At 36.1% G+C, this 16015-nt stretch overlaps 1 protein-coding gene across 11 annotated transcripts in view; it reads left to right on the top strand.

Annotated features, from left to right (window-relative positions):
• LOC136041019 (sodium channel protein para-like) overlaps nt 1–16015 on the top strand; it is a 592014-nt gene that overhangs the window by 93566 nt on the left and 482433 nt on the right. For all 11 annotated transcript variants that reach the window (XM_065725536.1, XM_065725532.1, XM_065725534.1 and 8 more), the window contains exons 7-8: nt 8469–8681; nt 14625–14688. In XM_065725536.1, coding sequence (XP_065581608.1) covers nt 8469–8681; nt 14625–14688 — 277 coding nt within the window. The remainder of the gene's footprint in view (nt 1–8468; nt 8682–14624; nt 14689–16015) is intronic.

Genomic DNA, 16015 nt, shown 5'->3' with positions numbered 1-16015 from the left:
TTAGTGAAACTTATAGCGTGCTGATTTTTGTTCGTGGAACTTTTTACGTGCTGATTTTTGTTCGAGCAGCTTTTTGCGTGCTGATTTTTGTTCGTTAGACTTGTTACTTGTTGATTTTTCTCTTCACGAAATTTATGCATGGATTTTTTCCTCGTGAAACTGGTTTTGTTCATGGAACTTGTTGCGTATTGATTTTTGTTTGTGAAACTTGTTGCATGTTGATTTGTGTCTTTGTGAAACTTGTACATTGATTTTTTTCTCGTGAAACTGATTTTTCTGAGGGAACTTGTTGCGTGCTGATTTTTCTTCGTGAAACTTGTTGTGTGCTGATTTTGTTCGTGAAACTTGTTCCATGTTGATTTTTCACTTCCTTCAAATTGTAAATTGATTTTTCTTCATTTTTTGTTTGCATTTTTTTGCGTGCTGATTTTTGTTCGTGAAACTTTTTGCTTGCATATTTTGTTCGTGAAACTTGTTAAATCTTGACTTATCTCTTCATGAAACTTTTAGGTTGAGTTTCCGGCTCGTGAAACTGATTTTGTCATTGAACTTTATACTTGCTGATTTTTGTTCAGGAAACTTTGTATGTTGAATTTACTCTTCGTGAAACTTGTATAGTGATTTTTCTCCACGTGAAACTGATTTCGTTCATGGAACTTGTTGCGCGCTGATTTTTTTTTTCGTGAAACTTGTTGCAAGTTGATTTACCTCTTTGTGAAACTTGCACATTGATTCTTCTTGGTTTTCGTGAAACTCGTGCATTTATTCCTCTACACATGAAACTGATTTTGTTCATGGAACTTGTTGTTTGCTTATTTTTGTTTGCGTAATTTCTTACATGCTGATTTCTGTTCAGGAAACTTGCTGCATGTTGATTCTTTCTTCGTAAAACGTATAAAATATTTTTCTGCTCGTAAAACTGATTTTGTTCATGGAATTTGTTGTGCGCTGATTTTTTTCGTGAAACTCGTTCGTTGCTGAGTTTTTTCGTAATACTTATTGCGTGTTGGTTTTTCTCTTCGTGAATTTTGTACATTGATTTTATTTTTGCTTATGACACTGATTTTGTCCATGAAACTTATTGCGTGCATATATTTGTTTGTGAAACTTGTTGCATGTTGATTTTTTCTTCGTGGAACTTGTACATTGATTTTTCTCCTCATGAAATTGATGTTCTTCATTGAACTTCTTGCGTGCTCATTTTTGTTCTTGCAACTTGTTGTTTGATGGTTTTTGGTAGTGAAACTTGATGCAAGTTTATTTTTTTTTGTTCGTAAAACTTGCTTTGTTCATGGAACTGAATGCACGCCGATTTTTGGTAGTGAAAATTGTTGCATGTTAATTTTTCACTTCATGGAACTTATACCTTGACTTTTTTTTTCTTGTGAAACTGATTTTGTTCATTGAGCTTTTTGCATGCTGATTTTTTTTTGTGGAACTTATTGCGCACTGATTTTAGTTTTTGAAACTTTTTCTATTCTGATTTATTTAAATTTTGTTCATGGAACGTGTTTCGTGCTGATTTCTCTTCTTAAAACTTGTCGCGTGTTGTTTTTTGTTCGTGAAACTTGTTGCATGTTGGTTTTCCTCTTCCTTAAACTTTTACATTTATTTTTTCCTCGTGAAACTGATTGTGCTCATGTAACTTGCTGCATGCTGATATTTGTCCGTGGAACTTGTTGCATGGTGATTTTTGCTCACAAAACTTGTTACATATTGATTTTACTCTTTATGAAACTTGCACATTAATTTTTCTCTTAATGAAGGTGATTTTGTTCATGGAACTTGATGACGCGTTAGATTAACTTAGCATACTAGTATATTATGATAAATTAAGTTTCAAGAACAAAAATCAGCATGCAACAAGTTCTTTCAACAAAATTAGTTTCACGAGGAGAAAAATTAATATACTCAATTCACGAACAGAAAATCAACATACAACAAGTTTCAGGAACAAAAATCAGCAGGCAAAACGTCTCATGAACAAAAATCAACCCGTGACAAGCTCCATTAATAAAATCAGTTTCACGAAGAGGAAAACAACATGCAGAAAATTTCACAAACAAGAAACAAAGCTCTACTTTTTATGAAAAACTCAGCACGCAGCAAGCTCCAGAAAAAAATTAGTTTCACAAGAAAAAAATAAAATGTTCAAGTTTTCCGATGGGAAAAATCAACATGCAACAAGTTTCTCGAACAAAAATCAACACACAACTAGTTCCAGAAGAAAAATCATCACGCAACAAGTTCCGTGAACAGAATCAGTTTCACGAGGAGAAAAAACAATGTACAAGGTTCATGAAGAGGAAAATCAACATGCAACAAGTTTGAAGATAAAAAATCAGCATCTAGATAGTTGAATGAACAAAACTCAGCACGTAATAGTTTCCAAGAACAACACCAGTTTCATGAGGAGAAAATCAATGTACAAGTTTAACGAACAGAAAAATCAACAAGCAACAAGTTTCACAAACCAAAAATGAGCACGCAATAAGTGACACGAACAAAACTCGGCACCCAACAAATTCTATCTACAAAATCAGTTTCGCGAGGAGATAAAAGTAAAACAGTTCAAAATTGGGATGATACCTTTTTATTGACAGTGAATAGATATAAATTTATTTAACTGGATATTTCGAACACATATACAGTGTTCATCATCAGCAGTAAAACTGCTGAGCCTTACTGCTGATGATGAACACTGTATATGTGTTCGAAATGTCCAGTTAAATAATTTTATATCTATTCACTGTCAATAAAAAGGTATCATCCCTATTTTGAACTGTTTTACTTTTGTCATGGAAAGGCAGTGTGGTCTTCGAAGTTATCTACGGCGAGGAGATAAAAATCAAAGTACAAGTTTTACGAAGAGAAAAAACAACATTGAACAAGTTCCATGAATAATAATCAGCGTGCGACAAGTTTACACCAACAAGAATCAGCACATAACAATTTACTAAACAAAATCAGTTTCACGAGAAAAAGAAAATCAATCTACATGTTTCACGAAGAGAAAAATCGACATGCAGCAAGTTTCACGGTCGAAAATGAGTTCGCAACAAGTTTCATAAAGAAAACCAAGTTTCATGATGAGAAAAATCAAAGCACAAGTTTTACGAAGAGAAAAATCAACATGTAACAAGTTTCATAAAAAAAAATCAGTGCGCAACAAGTTTCATGAACAAAATCAAATTCACGAGGATAAAAATCAATGTACAAGTTTCACGATGAGAAAAATGAACCTGCAACAAGTTTCACCAGCAAAAATTAGCATTCAACAAGTTCCTCGAACAAAAATCAGCAAACAAGAAGTTCCATGAACAAAAAGTAGCTTCACGAGAAGAAAAATCAATTTACAAGTTTAACGAAGAGAAAAATCAGCATACAACAAGATGCATAAGCAGAACCTGCTTTATAATATGTCAAATCCATTTATAAGGTTCACGAAGAGAAAAATCAAGATGCAACAAGTTTCACGAACACAAATCAGCACGCAACGAATTTCATGAACAAAATCAGTTTTACAAGGTGAAAAATCAATATACAAGTTCCACGAAAAGAAGAATCAACATGTAAAATGTTTTGCGAACGAGAAATCAGCTTGCAGCAAGTTTCACGAACAAAAATTCAGCATACAACAAGTTCCATGTGAGTGTTTATCCTTCCAATATAAAAATGACACTGATCCGAAAACGTATAATAAACTAGCTATTGTCAATCACCAGCCATAGATTACAACAGAGGCAAGTGCTTAAATTTCACGTTTTATTATAAAGGTTCCCTGAGTAAAACATATTGAAAGAAAGTTAAAATCTGAAAAAGAAAAACCCCTTGAAAGGAAAAAAAAGCCTTGAAAGAAGAAAAAAACGCATTGAAAGAAAAAGAAAGCCCAATGAAGGAATTTCTTAAAGTATTATTTAACCCTGATGTGTGTACTGTCATTGTGTAACATCCCACGTGTACGCTGTCATTGCACAACACCCATATGTACACCCGTTATTACGTAACACCCACTTGTAAGATTGCGTCACATCCCACATTTGTACCATCCCTACACAGCACCCCGCATATGCGCTTTCATTACGTAATAACCGACGTGTGGGCTTGCAATACTTGACATTTCACGTGTGGGCCTTCAATACGTAACAACCACGTGTAATATTGCTTCACATCCCACATGCGCCCGCCCTTTTCATTACTTAACACTTACATGTGTGCTGTGGTCAGTTACAAGCGGGGGTTTTTCATGAACCTCCTAAAGTTTAGCACGTAAGGCGAGATTGCGTCACTCCCAATAAATTCATCAAGTCACGCAAGATTGCGTCACCCACAACTCCGATTACGTAATTAGCACCTGTGTCTCTTAGGAAACATTCCCTACCTGCTGGCTGTCATGGAATGGTGGAGTAGGGTTGAGTTTAAAAGCAGGGATAGGGGTGCGTTTAAATAGATTGAGGCATCACTACTGTTGTTTGTTAAAATAAAATATGTTACAACAAAGAGGCCAATTCACGAGCATAGGGATATAGGGAGTGGAGTATTTGTTTCAGTCGGTTTTAAATAAAGATAGAAGAAAAACTGTATTTTTTCAAAATCTGAACGGGAAGGTCGTTTAAAAAATTGCCAAATATTGTATTTTTCAAAATGTAAGGGATCTCAATAAAGTCTATGTATATTTCAAAATGAAAGTTCAGCTTATACTGTAAGGTTTTAACAAGACAGTTGAGAAGATTCAAGCTAAAGTCAGTAGCGTTTGTAAGTAAGAAGAAAAAATTACTATCCACTTTAATATAGTTTAGCGTAGCATCATGCACGTGCAGGAAATGAAAAGGAACCCAAAAGTAAAAAAAAGTACAGAAATAGGATTATTTTCGGGAAAACATGAAAAATTGGTGGGACTTCCTTAATATTTCCTGGGAGGTCAGCAAGGAAGTCCTTCTAATATAGCTTCAATTTAATTTCAAATTACATTAACTGAATCTTAATATAATAGAAATACATGATGATCATTCCACATGCCTTGCAGCTTCATTCTAGAAACTTCTTGCCATTCTACAAAATACCTTGAGCTCACAAAGGGGAAAAATATGACTCCTATTTGACATAATCAGTTTCACAAAATGAAAACTATTGGAAATTAGAAAAGTCACCAAAGAATAGCTCTGGAAATGAAAGTCAGAAATAGATTGCAATTTTCAAATCTGTATAAAAAACGGTGGGGGCGTTATTTAATACACAAAAAGAGATATTTCTCATAGAAAATGGGAGGATTGTTAGTTGGACGTTTTTCATACTAGTAACATATTTCTGCCCTGATAAGTAAAAGGCTTAACTCTATCTTTCCAGTAAGAGTTTGATGTGAAGATTTCAATCCAGTCTTACATAATTACCCTCTTATAACTTATTGGAGATTTATATCCAATACAGTGATGTTTTATAGTAAAACTCTTATTGGCTTCTGAAGTGTGTTATACGAGTGGTTCCTGACCAATTTTGAGCTTGTCCCATCTTAGCCTTTATAAAATTCAGAAGCCCCCTCGTTATACGGTTACTCATCATTATATTTTTATTGTTTTGTTTTTGCTTTGTTACTCAAAATTGTATGCTTATTCTGCTGAAGGAATCTTAAAAGGCCATTAACTTGGTATCTTTTTTAGTCGTTCTCTAGGCATTCTTTATACTAAAGACATTTTTTGTTCTGTATAGAACACCTTTTAAACAATGTATGACATCTTTGCAATACCATTATGTATTTCTTTTGGACTTAACATTATTCACATGATTTGTTTTAAATATTGAGACTCTAGAGCATTGTCAGCAGAAGGGTCCTGCCTTGACCCACCAAAATATTACTATGCCTCATCAGTGGGGCTTATGCTCCACGTTGGGAGTGACAGGTCTGTTGCTTATGGTGTTTCTGAGACCGTCTCAAATTATCAGCACAAAATGAAAAGCTTAAAGAGTGTCCAGCTCCCACTCCTACACAATTAACATCCAGCAAGACAAATAGGGAGTTTGAGATTGTTCTGTTGAAAAATTAGTGTTTCTTACAAAAATTAAAATCAGTTATAGTAAGATAGCTACAAGGTTGTGTATCTTAAAACAGCAACTTCCGCATATCAAAAGTGTTTCCAAATATCAAAACTATAATTCGGAGGAAGAAACTTGTTCTTAGGAAAATTCTTATTATTAGGAGACGTGGCTTTCTGTTTAGGCTACTTTCTGGTGGAACAAGGTAAATTTTATCACATTCGAATAACTTAAGCGGTGTTTACATGCAGCTTCAGCAAGACTTCCATGCCTAGACGCTCGTGGTTGGTCATGCACTTGCTCATGTATGGAAGTTCAGCCAGGCGCCGATTTTTGATATTGCTGTTCGATCTTAAACTTGCATACGTGATTAGTTTGAAATTCGAATAAATTTAAGATGCGTTTATATGCAACTCTAGCAAGATTTCCATGTCTAGACACTCGTGGTTGGCCACACACTTGCTTAAACATGGCAGCTCATCCAGACATAGATGGTCGATATCGATGGTCTATCTCCAAATTGCATACGCTATTTGATTGAAATTCGAATAAGTTTAAGCGGCGTTTACACGCAACTTCGGCAACAAGGTTTTCATGTCTAGACACTCGTGGTTGGCCACACTCTTGCTTCAACATTGCAGTTCATCAGACATGATGGTCAATATCGCTGGTCGATCTCCAACTTGCATTGGTGATTCGGTTGAAATTCGAATAACTTTAAACGGCGTTTACATGCAACTTCAGCACGACTTCCATGTCTAGACACTCGTGGCTGGTCATGCACTTGCTCAAGTATGGAAGTTCAGCCAGGTGCCGATTTTTGATATTGCTGTTCCATCTCAAAGTTGCATACTTGATTAAGTTGAAATTCGAATAAACTTAAGTGGCGTTTATATGCAACTCCAGCAAGACTTCCATGCCTAGACACTCGTGGTTGGCCATACAAGATGTTTTCGACTCTAAAACTAGATACTTAGCTGCAACTTATTGCAGCCGAGAACTACTTATGTGAACGGGAACTATCGGAATGTTTACATGTAGATCGACAAGTGACTATACATGTAATTCTAACTAGAAACGGTAATAAACAAGGAATTACACTTTAGAATATCCATCAAAAAATAATTCAAATGGTTAATTTTATTAGTGCGTTGCAAATACAGATTATTCTCATAAGTGAATACAATTAAATCTAACTGCAAAGGGTATGGCACCTCAACTACATTTTGAAAAATATCTCTTTTGGAATTTTCATTGAAAATCAACTATTTCTGGTATTTTCATCAAAACAAATAAAAAAAACCAGCGAAATGATATAACTACCACCATTAATATGCACAAGTAACATGGATGGTCTCTTACATCACAAAAAATTACCCAGCTTATAAATTTTCTTACAGTAACAATCGCAAAAATTAATATGGACCTTGTATAAGTCTATAAAATTTTGTCAAGGGTTAGGCGCCTTGGGCACTTCTTAGGGATTGAAGGAAGGCTGGAACTTTATACCTTCATATCACCTCATCTGTGCAATGAGGAGATATGACTGAAAAAATAATGAGCTAGCTATATAAATTTTCAGGTTTGATTTTCATGTTGGATTGGTTGGCAAAGTTTAATGTATTTCATTAATTAACCAAGTTCAAAAGCAGATAAGCATAGTGGTGTGGTTTCACAGAAACTATGAGGAAGGGGGCAAAAATTTATTTTTAAACCTAAAGAGCACTATTTCGTTCTGTTTTTAATTTTTAATGAATTTACAAGAAAAGTGTAGCTCAAACCTTAGGGGAAGGGGGTGAAAATTTTTGGGGAGGGGATTATGGCTCAAAGCCATAAAAACACTTAATATTATAAGTCACAAGAAAATAAAAAGGAGAAAAAAAGAGCCTAACAATAGATTCAGCTGTAAAGTGACCAAGAACAAGGAAAATAGTTTGTTTTTGAGGTTTACACAGCGTAAACTTGAGTAAGTGTCGTATAATACACAAGTACTAAAATTCATTTCCCCTTCGGAAAATAAAAAAACAAAACTCAAATAAAATTCTTGAATTTGGAAAGCTTTATTTTCTATGGGTGGGAAGTGTATTTTCCGCAGGGGGGATTTTACATTGGGGAGTATTTTCGGCGGGGGGGGTATTTTCCTGCGTTTTTTCCGAGGGGGTATTTTCCATGGGGGGATTTTTCGGGCGGTATTTTCCGGGGGGACGCTGCCAACCTTGCTATCCATGCCTATACACAGCTGGTCAGCAACAGACGCCTTATTGGTAACCCCTCGGAGTACGGTTTTGAGTTAATCTTTTTGTTTTTATCGTTTATACTAGTTTAAGTTTTTCCCTGTTTTTAATATTAAAAACTAAAATATAAGCTTAAAAATTTTCGGTTCAAACGTTTTGCTTTTTAACATGTTGTATCTGTTTCTCACTTATTTTTTAATTCAGGCTTGAAGACCATTGTCGGTGCTGTGATTGAGTCTGTCAAGAACCTCCGAGATGTGATTATCTTAACCGTCTTTTCTCTGTCTGTTTTTGCTCTGCTAGGACTACAGATTTACATGGGGGTTCTTCGGCAAAAATGTATAAGAAACTTTCCAGATGATGGATCTTGGGGAAACCTGACTGACGAAAGTTGGGAAGCGTTTAATCGCAATGAATGTAAGTCTTTATTCTTCTACTTCCTGATTCTTAATTTACTAAATTCTTTCAGCAACATCATGGTTGCAGCAACAACTGCAGCCTAGTAAAGAATAGTTGCCGAAAGTTGTCGAAAAAAAACTAGTTTTAAAGAAGTTGTAGTAACAAATATTTCTCATGTGACACCATTTTGGAATGTTAATTTTCATTCAGATTCAAACGGAGAGAAGTTTTGAAATTGGAACAAGAAGGTTTTAACTATTTCAAAAAGAGCTTGAAACTCTCAAGAATGGCTCTAAATTGGAATAAAAGTACAATATTAAAATTGCCACTTCCAAAAGCCTTGATTGGAAATTTGCTGTCTTCCACCTTTAACAACAGAAAAAAAATCTAGTTTTGAATGAGTAGAGTTATAGGAGTTTTTCTTTCCGTTTTGTATTAGAAAGTAATAGTAGACGCGTAAAGTAGCTCAATCGAAGAGAAAAAAAGAAATCCTTGACCTATATCTGCTTGTTGAAAAGTGGGCTTGAATTTGATTGGTTCATTTTTTTAACATATTTTTACCAACTAATCACTTTGTTCGGGAATAATGCGTCTTGAGAGATATATATCCCCATATTTTTAGAACCCGGTTAACTAGTACTGAGTGACAATTCTAGACGTCGAGACAGATACGAAAATTGAATTATTTGAGAGGCAAATAACTCCGCCTTTTCACAACGATTGGTTCCCTTGTAAGAAGTATTAAGTCACTATTTTCAGTGGTCGGGATTTAAAATAAGAGCTCTGAGACACGAAGTCTTTCTAAATATCAAATTTAATTAAGATTGGATCACCCGTTCGTAAGTTAAAAATACCTCATTTTTTTCTAAATTTTTCCCAATTAACAACCCCCCCTACCAATTCCACCAAAAAGAACGGATCCATTCCGGTTATGTCAGTCACGTATCTAGGACTTCTGCTCATTCTTCCCCCAAGTTTCATCCCGATCTCTCCACAAAGCGTTTTCCAAGATTTCCAGCTTCCCCCTCCAACTCCTCCATATGTCACTGGATTTGGTCTGGATTTAAAATAAGAGGTTTAAGACACGTTTTCCTTCTAAATATCAAATTTCATTAACATCGGATCACCGTTCGTAAGTTAAAAATACCTCATGTTTTATAATTTTTCTGAATTACCATATTGCGTCCCCCCAAACTCCCCTAAAGAGAGTGAACCTGGTTCAGTTATGTCAATCACGTATCTAGGACATGTGATTATTTTTCCCACCAAGTTTCATCCTCTTCTCTCCACTCTAAGCGTTTTCCAAGATTTACGGTTTCCCCCTCAAACACCCCCCTCAATGTCACAGGATCCGGTTGGGATTAAAAATAAGAGCTCTGAGACATGAAGCCCTTCTAAGTGTCAAATCTCATTAAGATATGATATTATTCTAATCTTTCCGAATTACCCCTCCCCCCAACTCCCCAAAGAGAGCGTATTCGGTTTGGTTATGTCAATAAAAAATCTAGGACTTGTGCTTGTTCTTCCCACAAAGTTTCATCTCGATCTCCTCACTCTAGGCGTTTTCCAATATTCCCCATTCCCCCTTTAACTTCCCCCAGTATCACCTGACACGATCAATATTTAAAATAAGAGCTCTGAGACAGTAGGTCCTTTTAAATATCATTTTCATTAAGATCCGATCACCCATTCGTAAGTTAAAAATGCCTCTTTTTTCAAATTTTTGCTCTCCTTCTAGCCTCCAGGATGATCCAATCAGGAAAATGACTGTCATCAAGTCAATTTGTGCAGGTCCCTGACACGCCTACCAATTTTCATCGTCTTAGCACGTCTAGAAGCACCGAACTCGCCAAAGTAGTGGAATCCCCTCCACCCTCCCAACTCTCCCAAAGACAGCGGATCCTGTCCGGTTATTTCAATAACATATCTATGACTTGCGCTTATTCTTCCCATCAAGTTTCATCCCGATATCTCCACTCTAAGCGTTTTCTAAGATTTCCGGTTTCTCCTTCCAACTCCACTAATTGCCATCCGATCCGGTCGGGATTATCCACTTCAATTTCGAATCGATTGAGTCTTTTAGAAGTTTTCTATGACAACAAATGGCCATCTCAAAATTTCTGTCCGGTACATTTTGGGAAAATACGAGGTGTGGGGGGGGATCTACCCTCCGATCACTCTGAATCTTAAAGAAGGCATTCGAAATTTTGATTACCAGCCCATTGAGCCCCCTCCGAAGTTTGTACGATCACCCTTTCTAAAATACCTTAAATGCTCCCAGGGCTTAACTTACAACCCTTGCCCTAAAGGCTGTGGGGGTTTGTCACCCTCAAAGACATAATTTCTGGGTCTTTCAACTACTTTGCACAAAATGGCTATCTCACAATTTTGATTGAATGTGTTTAGGGAAATGGTGGGTATGGGAGGGGGGTTAGTTGCCCTCTGATTACTTTCGAGTATTAAAAGGGCACAACCCCTTCAATTTCCAATCAAATGATCCCTTTTCGAAGTTTCTACGAGAAATCCTTCGATACAAAGTGCCCCGGTTAAAAAAAAATTAATAATAATACACTGTGCCATAGCTCTTTACTTAGGCAGCGCTATTGTTCTGCCCGTGATTCCTGTTCCTTTTGAGTTTCTTTTATTTATTGATAGTGATTTGTGGTAGTTTTAACTTGGAAGATCATTTGACTTTATTCTGTTCAATTTAGGCTTTATGGAGTTGCTGTAGAAACTTTAAAAAGTGCTCATTCGATTGGAAATTGAAAGGCCTAGCACCCTTTTAGTAGTCAAAAATGATTAGAGGGCAACTAGCCCCCCTTACACGCCCACCATTACCTGAAACACATTGAATCAAAATTTTTGAGATGGCCACTTTGGCCAACGCATTTAAAAGCTCCGGAAACTATGTCTTTGAAGATGACAACCCCCCACAGCCCTCAGGACAAGGGTTTAAGTTGTGTCCTGAGGGCGTTTAAGATTTATATTGAAAGGGCAATCGTATATACTTCAGAGGAGGCTCATTGGATTGGTAACCAGAAGTTCTAGTGCTTTTTTTAAGATTCAGAATGGTCTTGGGGTGGATACCCCCCACACCTCGTATTTTCCCGAAATGTATCTGATAAGAAGTTTTGAGATATCCAATTTTTGTCGTAAAAACTTTTGAAAAGGCTCATTAGATTGGAAATTGAAGGAGCTGGTGCCCCTTTTAATAGTCAAAAGTGATTGGAGGGCAACAAGCACTCGCCACCCACCCATCAATTCCCAAAACACATCTAATCAAAACTTTTAGATAGCCATTTTGTTCATCGGAGTTGAAAGGCTTGGAAATAATGTCTTTGAGGATGACGACCCCCCCCCCCCCCACAACCTTCAGCGCAAGGATTGCAAGTTATGTTCCGAGGTCATGTAAAGTTTATATGGAAAGGGTGGTTGTATAAATTCCAGAGGGGACTCATTTGACTGGAAATCAGATGTTCTAGTTCTCTTCTTAAAGTGAAAGTGATTGGGGGCACGAGCTCCCCCTCCTAAATCGTATTTTCCACAAATGCTTCCGATAAAAATTTTGCCATTGGTTCAAAAATAGTCAAAAGATCATATAATAAGGCCTTTGAATTGGACAGAATCCCCCGGAGTCTGGGGGTAAAGGTTGTAAGTTCTGCCCCAGGGGCATCTGAGGTTTTCATGGAAGGGGTGCTCGTGTGAACATGAGAAGGGGCTTATTTGATTTGAAATGTGTAGTTCTAGTGCCTTTTTAAGATTCAAACATGATGGAAAGCAAATGGCTCTCCTCCCTAACATCCTCTTTTCCCAAAACGCATTCAATTGAAATTGTGATATAGCTATTTTGTTACCTATAGTCTAAAAATCATAAGACAAAGTCTTTAGGTAGGACAAAATCCCCCAGAGCCTATTGACAAGGGCTGTAAGTTACGCACGGGGCATATAAGGTTTCTATGGAACGGGTTTTTGTATCAAACAGTTCGTGGTAACGAACTGTAGTGAGGAGCGACCAGGCTCAATAGTAACCAAAACTCAAAAAAATTGAATTTTGATACCAATAGCTACATCAAAAGAATCGCATTTCAGTGCTGATTTTAAATATATTTCATCAAGTTTAGTCTTACCCATCAAAAGTTACGAGCCTGAGAAAATTTGCCTGATTTTAGAAAATAGGGGGAAACACCCCCTAAAAACGAAAATCATACCATCGGATTCAGTGTATCAGAGAATCCTACTGCAAAAGTTTCAAGCTCCTATCTACAAAAATGTGGAATTTTGTATTTTTTGACCAGAAGGCAGATCACGGATGCGTGTTTATTTGTTTGTTTGTTTTTTTGTTTATTTTTTTCCCAGGGATGATCGTATCGACCCAGTGGTCCTAGAATGTTATGTTGCGAGAGGGCTCATTCTAACGGAAATGGAAAGTTCTAGTGCCCCTTTTGAAGTGACGAAAAAATTGGAGGGCACCTAGGCCCCCTCCCACGCTAATTATTTTCCTGAAATAGCCATTTCAGGAATTTTGAGATAGCCATTTTATTCAGCGTAGTAAAAAAAACCTTATAACTATGTCTTTGGGGACGACTTACTCCCCCACAGTCCTAGTAGGAGGGGCTACAAGTCATAAACTTTGACCAGTGCTTACATATAGTAATGGTTTTTGGAAAGTGTACAGACGTTTTCAGGGGAAGTTTTTGGCTGGGGGAGGGGTTGACAAGAGGGGGATATGTTGAGGGAACTTTCCATCGAGGAATTTGTCATGGGGGAAGAAAATTTCCATGAAGGGAGCGCTTGATTTTCTAGCATTATTAAAAAAAAACAATGCAAAGATAAATAAGAAAAAGTTTTTCAACTGGAAGTAAGGAGCAGCATTAAAACTTAAAACGAACAGAAATTATTACGCATATTAGGGGGCTCACCTCCTACTAATACCTCGCTCTTTACGCTAAAGTATTTTTATTAGTTTCAACTATTTATTCTACGGCTTTTGTGATTCAGGGGTCATTCTTAAGGAATTGGGACAAAACTTAAGCTTTAATGTAAAGAGCGAGGTACTGACGATGGGGTAAACCCTCTCATATACATAATAAAAACATGAGAATGCAAAAGTTCGTTACCTAAGCTAATTTGTAAGTTACGTATATCTTTTACTAATAAAAACGTTCGTTAAAAATTAAAAGTTCTAGTTGCCTTTTTAAGTAACCAAAAAATCGGAGGGAAACAAGGAGTCCTCTTTCGCTCCTTTTTTTCTCAAAATCACTCGATCAAATCTATGAGAAAGCCATTTAACCAAAAAAAAAAAAAAAAATTATACAAATTTCGTTTTAATTATTCATCTGCGGAGAGCCAAAATCAAAACATGCATTGATTCAAAAACGTTCAGAAATTAAATAAAAAAAACAAGTTTTTTTTTTAACTGAAAGTAAGGAGCGACATTAAAACTTCAAACGAACAGAAATTACTTCGTATACGACAGGGGCTGCTTCCTCATCAACGCCCCGCTCTTTACGCTAAAGTTTGTTATGGTTTTAAAAAGTAGAGTTGAGAGAAAGAGAGACAAATCTTCCAAGAGTAAATCTACCACAAATCACAATCAATAAATAAATAAAACTCAAAACGAACAGAAATTACACTAAATAGCCGGATCAAACTCAAAACGAGCAAAAACATTAAAAAAGCATCGAAAGTTTGTTTATATTCATTTTTGTTACTTTTTTACCAGTTGGAGAGACATTTAGGTGGGGGAATCCCCTAGTACCCCTGGTTACAGCCTTGAGGAAGGATGTATTATTGTTGTTTTATACCGTAATTTAATTTACTATATAATTAAAAATAATGCTCATGTTGACGCTAAGATTAGTACAAAATAAAAATACGTAGTGCAATGGAAGGTGCAATACAATTTTAAGCAGTATAAAAACTTCCAATAAAAACAGATATAATTATTGTTTTGTATTTCAGCCAATTGGTTTTACGATGCTGACCTGCAACTCCATCCGTTGTGTGGAAATTCCTCAGGAGCTGGGTAAGTCCAATTACCTCAATTTACCCTAATCTCTTCCCAACAACTTAAAGCGGTTGAATTAATGAAGATAATATTTAATAGGTATAATACTTTAAATAAAGTAATGGACAAAATAAAAAAGTAAAAAACTATAAATAATAAAGAAATCCTCATATTTTGATTTCACTCCAGGAATACTCTGTCACTGGAAAAAATAATGGTTGGCTAAATGAATTTAGCTAAAGTAAACAAAATATATAGAGAAAAGAACAACAAAAACAAACTCAATAAACCAAACTCACATTTTGTTTACTGTTTTTGTTTTTATTTTACTTTTCTTTATATGTTTTGTTTAATTTAACGCAATTTGCTTTTTTCCGTTGATAAATGCTGACTGAAGTGAAGTCGATTTTTTTTTTTTTTTATCCGTTGATAAAGGCTTTAGTAAAATAAAACACTAACATTTGAAATCGGCTAGTCAAATAGTTCGTGGTAACGAACTGTAGTAAGGAGCGACCCGGCTCAATAGTAATCAAAACTCTAAAAAATGGAATTTTTATACCAATATTTACACCAAAATGATCGCATTTTAATTCTGATTTTAAATATATAAGTTTCATCAAGATTAGTCTTACCCATCAAAAGTTACGAGCCTGAGAAAATTTGCCTCATTTTAGAAAATAGGGAGAAACACCCCCTAAAGGTCATACAATCTTAACGAAAATCACACCAGCAGATACAGCGTATCAGAGAACCTCATTGTAGAAGTTTCAAGCTCCTATCTACAAAAATGTGGAATTTCGCATTTTTTGCCAGAAGACAGATCACGGATGCGTGTTTATTTTTTTTTTTTCCAGGGGTGATCATATCGACTGAGTGGTCCTATAATATCGCAAGAGGGCTCATTCTAACAGAAATTAAAAGTTTTAGTGCCCTTTTTAAGTGATCAAAAAAATTGGAGGGCACCTAGGCCCACTCCCACGCTCATTTTTTCCCCAAAGTCACCGGATCAAAATTCTGAGATAGCCATGTTATTCACCACAGTCGAAAAACCTAATAACTATGTCTTTAGGGACGACTTACTCCCCCGCAGTCCCCGTGGGAGGGGCTGCAAGTTACAAACTTTGACCTGTGTTTACATATAGTAATGGTTACTGGGAAGTGTACAGACGTTTTCAGGGGGATTTTTTTTTGGTTTAGTGGGGAGAGTTGAGGGGGGGGGGCTACGTGGGAGGATATTTTTATGAAGAAACTTCTCATGGGGGAAGAGAATTTCAATGAAGGGGGCGCAGGATTTTCTAGCATTATTTGAAAAAACAATGAAAAAATAAATATGAAAAGTTTTTTC

Source organism: Artemia franciscana, chromosome 21, assembly GCF_032884065.1.
Source record: "Artemia franciscana chromosome 21, ASM3288406v1, whole genome shotgun sequence".
NCBI classification, from domain to species: Eukaryota; Metazoa; Arthropoda; class Branchiopoda; order Anostraca; family Artemiidae; genus Artemia; species Artemia franciscana.
The sequence above is the reverse complement of the archived record's forward strand: the minus strand, read 5'-3'. Positions and strand labels throughout refer to the sequence as shown.